Raw genomic sequence first — 8,644 nt, forward strand, 5'->3', positions numbered from 1 at the left:
AGGGCTGAGGTTGCTGGAGCTGCCTGGCAGCTCTCTTCTCTCCCTCCCGTCCCATCTCTCCCTCCACAGGCTTGCCCCCAGGAGGCTTCCCCACAGCATCCTGCACGGTGAACTCCTCAGAGCCTGTGACTCAGAGAACCCAGGCCGAGACCTCCAGTGTCCAGCTAGATTTCACCCTTGCAAGCCTTCACAGATATGACTCCACGGGTTGTCTCTGTGCATTTGAATTGAGAATCCTCTCTGTTGTCATTGTTTGAGAAATAAAACACCTGGGTTGTTGCATGTTATGCTGGTCTTTGACAGGGAAAGGAACATTCCTTCCTGGGTGGCTCATGTCATCGTGTGTGTCCAGCATTGTCATTAGGCTGCTGTTTGGGAGACAGTTTCCAATGACAGGAACAGTTGAAGAGCTTAGTCTCTATTCTCTTAACTCTATTAACCTTAATTCAATTATTTTCCTGCAAGAAACCGAGAATTCCTACCTCATCTAAGGTGTTTCAGAATAGAAAAATAATCGAAATATCTCCCCAGTTTATTAAACAAAGTTAGGGTAACTTATATACCAAAATCTAAGTGCTTGGGCTCTGAGTCAGTCGGGGCTCAGCTATGTAGCGCTGGAAGCCGGGGCTTGCTAAGTAACCTCTCCCAGCACTGGTTCCCTCCATTGTGAGAGGAGAAACCCACTTCTAGGGTTTTGTAAAGGTTGAGGAAGGTAATTCCTGTGCAGCACTCAGGGTCACCCCTGCACATAGGGCCCCTGGGCCAGCTGCCCTCGCCACTGTGGGAGGCCGCCTGATGCGGTCCAGCTGCTCATCTTGCACAGAGCCCTCCATTTTGAGCACTTTCCTGGGACACCAGGACCTTTTGCAGAGCCCTCTCCGATCTGATCTTGGATGTAAGGACTATATGCCGGAGTGCTTGACCCTGCCGATGTTTTCAACACATAGAAACGGGTTCCCTCCCTCACACCACATTCCCAATGTGTATTCTCAACATTCAGAACCTCCTCCTAGAGTTCCACCCCGTGGCTCCCAGCGCGGCTTGGGACTCCAGTGGCGTGAGGCCAGCCAGACTCTGGTCCCCACACTTGAACTACTGGAAGGTTGTGATCGTCTGCGAAGCCCGAGGAAAGCTCTGGTAGTGATATGGCCCCATGCTTCCTGCCCTGGCTTGCAGGGCAGTGGCACTTCTGCCTATTGTGAGTATAATGATTCTTTTGGGGGTTGAAGGTCAGTTTTAGGTGTCAGAGAAAGGAGTGGGGTCCAGAAACTATTGCGAAAGGCCAGGATATTTGGCGAGTGGATATCCTTTGCTCTCTTTTTTGCTGGAGTAAGGAAAGCCTGTGTGGTTGATAAAGCCTGGCATGCCACGTGCAGTCCTGGAGGAGGGGTGAGAGCCTCGGGCAAAGAGGGGCATGGTAGGGCCAGAGATGAGGGCTCCCAGGCACTGGGCCTCCTTCCCAAAGAACAATCATCAGGACATCCCAGAGACCGCTGTCCAGGAGAAACGGGGTGACAGAGCCCTCTTTGAGCTCGGGAGCATTTTAATCAGTGCTCAAGAGGGAGAGAAAAGAAACAAAAAGTGCAACCAGCCAGAAAAACAAACAAGCAGCCTCCCATCCAACCACCCATCCACCCACCCACCGACCCAACCAACCAATCAACCAACCAACCAAGCAACCACCCACCCAACCACCCACCCACCCAACCACCCATCCACCCACCCACTGACCCAACCAACCAACCACACCCATCCATTCACCAACCAACCAACCAACCAAGCAACCACACATCCAACCACCCATCCATCCACCCACCAAACCAACCTACTAACCACCCACCCAAGCAACCAAGCAAGCAACCACCCACCTACCCAACCAACCCCCACTTACCCAATCAACGAACCAAGCAACCACCCACCTACCCAACCAACTAACCCCCATCCACCCACCCAAGCAAGCGAGCAAGCAACCAAGTAACCATCTACTCACTCAACCAAGCAAACACCCACCTATCCAACCAACCAATCAACCAACCAAGCAACCACCTACCTACCCAACCAACCAATCAACCAACCAAGCAACCACTCACCTACCCAATCAACTAACCCCCCCAACCCAACCAGCCAAGCAACCAAGTAACTATCCACTCACCTAACCAACCAACCAATCAACCAATCAAGCAACCACCCACCTACCCAACTAACTAACCCCTAACCACCCAACCAACCAAACAAGCAACCACCCGCTCACCCAACCAACCCACCACCAAACAAGCAACCACCCACCCACCCACTCAACCAACCAACTACCCAACCAAGCAACCAACCAAGCAACCAGCCAGCCAAACCAACCAGCCAGCCAGCCAGCCAGCCAGCCAACCAACCAACCAACCAACCAACCAACCAACCAACCAACCAACCAACCAACCAACTAACCAACCAACCATTCATTCATTCAAGAGCGTGTTGGGGGAGGATTTTCGCTCCGGGCTGACGCGGTTCCCTGGCCGCTGTGCCGCGCTGGGCCACTAGGTGGCAGCGGAGGCCGCCCGGCGCCGGCATGCAGGAGGCTTAAAGCCCCGCAGAGCCGCAGCCGCCTAGCTGGGGGAAGAGGACAGTCCGGGGCTGGCCCTGAGCGCCGCGCGGCCCCGTCAGATCCCGGGGACGCCGGGGGCCCAGGCTGAGCGCTGCGGCCCGCGAGGAGGAGCACCGGTAAATAGCCACAGCTTTCTGTCTCCTTGAGATCCTGAGAATAAATGCAAAATCGCGCTTCCGCTGCATGTGGAAGTGACGGGGCGGCAGCTAGCTTGCCCCGTGGGGTTTTAACACAGCTCGATATGATTTTAGTATAATTGCATAATTTACCGAGATATCTGAGCTGGAACTCAGCTGTAACAAATGATTGCAGTTCAATAAATGCTTATGATTACCAATTTTTTCCTTTTTTATTTTTATAGATTTAGGGGGTACAGGTGCTGTTTTGTTACATGGATATATTGCATAGTGGTGGAGCCTGGGCTTTTAGTGTAGCCATCACCCCTATAGTGTACATTGTACCTATTAAGTAATTTGTTGTCCCTCACCCCCTCCCTCCTTCCCAAAATGATTACCAATATTAACGATGACAGTGATGACAGAAATTCTCTCCAGATGTGATCTGAGTTTGGAGGGCAAAGGGATTTTTGAAAATGAATCATAAGAGAGAAATTTTGCAACAAAAGACTGTGGTACATTTAAATTGCTGTTTTTTTAATACTGTGCTCACGCGGACCTAATAAACTATCAAGCAGACCTCAAGGAATTCCACATAATGCAGAAGCGAGGGAAAAATAGGTATTGAGGTAAAAGCAGCACTGTTTTCCTCAATTTTAACATGTATGTGCAGCCTACACTTACAAACTTAAGACAGTAGCTTTTAACATGTGACTTTGCTCAGGGTAACAGACCATTCCGGTTATATCCTTACTTACAGCTGTGAAGGCTGAATCCCAGTGGGTCTGAGAAGTGTCAGGATGCACCTGTCTGTCTCTCTTAAGGGAATACGGGTCTGTACAGTCTTAAATCGGAGCTCCCTTGAGGAGAATGTCGTGCAGTAGCCTTACAAATGTGAACATCGGGAGACTGGCTGGATTTTGTAGGTTATGAGTTGGGGACACTTATGATAGTGAACTTGAGCCCAGGAGAGCAGCCATAAAAAATGAAACTGTCCTGGGCGCATGGAGGTGAGTGTCTCTCTAGTAAGATGCATGTGAAAGGCTGGGAGCTGAAAGCAAGGAGAGCAGAAGAGGCTGGTGAAGATTCTAATCTGAGGGTCCGGGGGCACTCTTCCAGGTCTCAGGAACGCAGGTCAGAAGGTGCAAGCCAGCGGCCGGGCACGTGGCTCACCCCTGTAGTACCAGCACTTTGGGAGGCTGAGAGAGAAGGATCGCTTGTAGCCAGGAGTTTGAGACCAGACTGGGCAACATAGGGAGACCCTGTCTCTTAAAAAAAAAAAAAAAAAAAAAAAGGATTGAGCGAGCCGAGCCCAGTCCTCTGATGCACTGTGTCATTCATCCCCTTTCTTAGGCTGTGTTGGTTCTAGGCAAGCTGCTGTCTTTCTTTGGTAGGCTGCTAACCTCTCTGGATTGTGAATTTAAAACATGTTTTACAGTAAATTTGCTGCCAAGACAAGAGGTGTATTTCTCCGGCAATGAATTCCTCATTTCACCTGCATTTCTTGGATCTCAACCTGAATGCCACAGACGGCAACCTTTCGGGACCCAGTGTCCAAAACAAGTCTTCACCATGTGAAGACATGGGCATCGCTGTGGAGGTGTTTCTCACTCTGGGTGTCATCAGCCTCTTGGAGAACATCTTGGTCATAGGGGCCATAGTGAAGAACAAAAACCTGCACTCCCCCATGTACTTCTTCGTGTGCAGCCTGGCAGTGGCCGACATGCTGGTGAGCATGTCCAGTGCCGGGGAGACCATCACCATCTACCTACTCAACAACAAGCACCTAGTGATAGCAGACGCCTTTGTGCGCCACATTGACCATGTGTTTGACTCCATGACCTGCATTTCCGTGGTGGCGTCCATGTGTAGCTTGCTGGCCATTGCAGTGGATAGGCACGTCACCATCTTCCACGCCCTGCGCTACCACCACATCATGACGGCGAGGCGCTCAGGGGTCATCATCGCCGGCATCTGGGCTTTCTGCACGGGCTGCGTCATCATCTTCATCCCGTACTCTGAATCCACCTACGTCATCCTGTGCCTCATCTCCATGTTCTTCACTATGCTGTTCCTCCTGGTGTCTCTGTACATATACATGTTCCTCCTGGCGCGGACTCACGTCAAGCAGATCGCGGCTCTGCCCGGGGCCAGCTCTGCGCGGCAGAGGACCAGGATGCAGGGCACGGTCACCGTCACCATGCTGCTGGGCGTGTTTATCGTGTGCTGGGCCCCGTTCTTCCTCCATCTCGTTTTAATGCTTTCTTGCCCTCAGAACCTCTACTGCTCTTGCTTCATGTCTCACTTCAATATGTACCTCACACTCATCATGTGTAATTCCGTGATGGACCCTGTCATATATGCCTTCCGCAGCCGAAAGATGCGGAAGACCTTTAAGGAGATTATTTGTTGCCGTGGTTTCGGAATCGCCTGCAGCTTTCCCAGAAGGGATTAAGCACAAAGTGCTCCTGTCTGTGGCTCTGTTCTCCTTTGTTTGCTCACCTATGACAAAGCGACAGCCAAGGGCTAGGCGGGAGTGCTAGCATCCCGTTTTTCTCTTTACCAGCTCAGACATGGGCCTAAGAGGCTCTCTCTGTTCAGTTCCTGGTGATTATGTCCAACATGCAAGGGTTGCTTATCCACTCTGGGAACAGTCATGACAATTCCTTACTGTCCTTTTGTGTCCTATGGTTTCTACTGCTCTCACCCATTTCTGGGGGCCCCATCCACCCTCCACCTAGCAGGCATGTGCTCGGGGAATGCACAGCACCCTGAGTGCAAGCCAGGCATGACGAAACACGGATTGTGACGGGAAGAAAAGCCGTGATATCGACGCCAGGTGGGATTGCTGCTTCTCCCCAGAAGCAGGTCCACACTCTGCTGGCTGCACTCTGAGCTATGCATGCTTTTCAGGGAAGAAAAGAGTGGCCAGATTCTTTCCATCAGAAGCAATCTGTTCATTTGTTCTGAAATGTCTTCTTTGCTCCCCTTGCCTGAACTTTTGATTCATGGCTTGTGTTCATAATTGTCCGAATAATTGTACTTCTGTCAATCATGGTGTTGCACTAACCCAGACATAAAACCTTATGCTACAAACCTTGCCTCATGTGCTGTGGAAGACTCTGTGACTCTTTCTTACTGTCTTATTTGGGCTCAATCTGGGGTTTCCAAATGGGTGTTTGGGGGCATTCCAGGGGCTCAAGGAGTTCAAGGTGCCCAGTGCTGCATGTAGCACACTTCCACAGCCAGGCTCGCTTTGAGTGGCTCACACTGGATCTGTGTTGGAGTCTGAACTCTGGCCTGTGTACTTGGAAGGATGTCAATCTCATTTCAGCAGCCAACAAAGGTCAGGGCCCAACCTATAGCCGAGTTAGCCCCATCTTCTCCCAACCTAGACTGGAGCAGGGAAACCTGAGTTCAGGTCCTAACTCTGCCTTTCACTGCTGTGTGGCCTGAATCATCTCATTTCAGGTTCCACATCTGTGCTGCCCACACACGATGGCCGTGAGAACTGCAAAATTGTGAGAGCTTCTTGTAAATTTGTAAAGCACTATAGGGTTTGTTTTTTATTTTAAGGAAATGCTGGGATTAGAGGCATGAGCCGGAGGTTGCAGTGAGCCAAGATTGCATCATTGCAATCTGGCCTGGGCAACTGTTCAAGACCCTGTCTCGAAAAAAAGAAAAGAAAAAGAAAAAGAAAAAGAAATGACTAGATGGGGTAAATACTAAGGAAGGACACAGGGGCCAATGGTCAGAGCAGTGGCCTGGACACCAGGAGATCTGTGTGGTCATTCTCTGAAGCAAAGGGCTGGAGTCCTTGCAGCTCTCACAGTCCACTCTTGTGATAACTTTTGGTATGATTCCTATTTTCTGCTTTGTTTTGGACATTCACATATAGACTGCACCCAATGAAAAAAATGTAAATAAAGCAGAGGACCACTGGGTCACACAACAGTGAGCCACTAGTGCAGAAGAGGGGCCCTTCCTATTGAGGCCTGCCAGGACAGAGGGGCTTCCTGGGTGTAGCCATATCAATAACTTATGCACTTGACCCCTGCCCCTGGGAATGCGGAGTCCAGGAAAGAAATGGTGCTGGCATGAACAGGAGTGTGCATAAGACATCCAAATCATTTTAAAACTGGCAAATTAGCAGGCTGTTGGCAACTGAGTTTTGAAGGGGCAGCTATCTTTTCAAATGTTTCCTGTTCCTTGTTGCTGAAAATTCATGTGTGTATCCACGAATGGGCAGTAAGTTGTCCTGTGTAACCACCATGGAGAACTACAGTGCATTGTTCCCGTGGGACATGTCTCAGGAGCCTGGCTTCTGTGAAAGCTGGCCTCTCTTCTGCCCCACGCATCTCGGTGGCCCCATGTCCTACAGCAGCTTCAGGCATGGAGCAGGTGCACCATGAATGCTTGTTATTGTTGCAAAACAAATGTGCATTGACTCTTCTGCCTGCTAGACCTGAGTACTAAGTGAGTTCCAATCCTATGGGCAGAAACTTCAACCCTGTGGTTGACACTGGCCCCATTTGGGAACCCAATTCTCTATAGGCTAATTTTCTGCTCTAGTGCTTCATGAGTTGCTACAAGATCTGACCTTTCATATAAAGGTCTTTATGGAAATGCTCAAATGCCTTTTAATCTTTATAAATAGTGCAGAAATAACCCTAGTATTTAGATGTGTCATCATTTGGAAGGAACGCATGTATGTAGTGACTTGGTAAATATCTGTACGTAAATGAGCCAACCCCTAGCACACAACACAAAGTGTCTCCCCCAAAAAGAATACAAATAACTGTCAAATATTGTATGATATGGTATGTTAAATATCTGCTTCTGTAGGAAATTTGTTTGGTGTAAAAATATGTGTTCAAGGAAATGGTTAATAAAATGGAAGGAGCAGACCACCTGTTTGAACTGGTCATTCTGATGTGTAATATCCAGAATGGTTTTGGTCTTTCTGCCAATTTGTTAGCAGCTACTGCAAAATGAGAAGGTACATTCATTGGTGACTTGTGGTGAAATCTCCTTGACGATATTTATTGCCTGTAGGATGGCCATGTCTCAGATCAAAATGATATAACACCTACAAATAAAATAAAATTGCTCACTTGACCTTATATACTGTGCAAAAGTCTGTGTCTTAGTAAGCAAGCATTTTGGGGATATCACCTAGCATGTGCTCACAGTGGAGCTAGAAGCAGTGGCCATTAGAGAATCTCTGCCATCAGTGAGTTTATAGGACATTAGTTATTTCAAGACATGACAGATTTCCAGATCCTACACATCAATAAAATTAGATGACTCTGAGCATGTCTTGTGTTTTTCTGCTTCCAGATTGTGTTGAAGCTGCACAATCTTCAGGGCACACCCTCTATACCCATATGAGTCTTAACATTCATCCCAGATGCCTTTCTTCTAGGAGGCCCTTTTGACCCCCATAATTATACCTCACAATGGCACACATTCTGCTGGGTACTCCGGAGAGTAGATTGTTTTTATGTCCTTTGCCGGAATACAAGCATCTTTGTGAGAAGGGATTTGTGTCAGGGCAGTGCTGTCCAACAGAACCTTCCATGATGGTGGAAATGTTTTGTCTCTGCTTTGTCCACTATAGTAGCCACTAGCTACATGTGGCAGCTGGGCTTTTAAAATGTGGCCAGTGTGACTGAGGACCTGAATTTTTTTTTTTTCTTTCTGAGACAGAGTCTCGCTCTGTCGCCCAGGCTGGAGTGCAGTGGTGCTATCTCGGCTTACTGCAAGCTCCGCCTCCCAGGTTCATGCCATTCTCCTGCCTCAGCCTCCTGAGTAGCCGGGACTACAGGTGCCCGCCACCATGCCCGGCTAATTTTTTTTTTCTATTTTTAATAGAGACGGGGTTTCACTGTGTTAGCCAGGATGGTCTCCATCTCCTGACCTTGTGATCTGC

General features: G+C 49.1%; 1 protein-coding gene across 1 annotated transcript; it reads left to right on the plus strand.

The window, feature by feature from the left end:
• The first annotated feature begins 2,583 nt into the window (after nucleotides 1-2,583).
• On the plus strand, nucleotides 2,584-5,748 carry MC5R (melanocortin 5 receptor). Its single transcript, XM_032151736.1, has 2 exons — nucleotides 2,584-2,712; nucleotides 4,151-5,748. Exon 2 carries the CDS (start codon nucleotides 4,190-4,192, stop codon nucleotides 5,165-5,167), a length of 978 nt encoding a protein of 325 aa, XP_032007627.1. The 5' UTR covers nucleotides 2,584-2,712; nucleotides 4,151-4,189; the 3' UTR covers nucleotides 5,168-5,748.
• Nucleotides 5,749-8,644: the final 2,896 nt, after the last annotated feature.

Source organism: Hylobates moloch, unplaced genomic scaffold (genome assembly GCF_009828535.3).
Source record: "Hylobates moloch isolate HMO894 unplaced genomic scaffold, HMol_V3 SCAFFOLD_5, whole genome shotgun sequence".
Taxonomy (NCBI): domain Eukaryota; kingdom Metazoa; phylum Chordata; class Mammalia; order Primates; family Hylobatidae; genus Hylobates; species Hylobates moloch.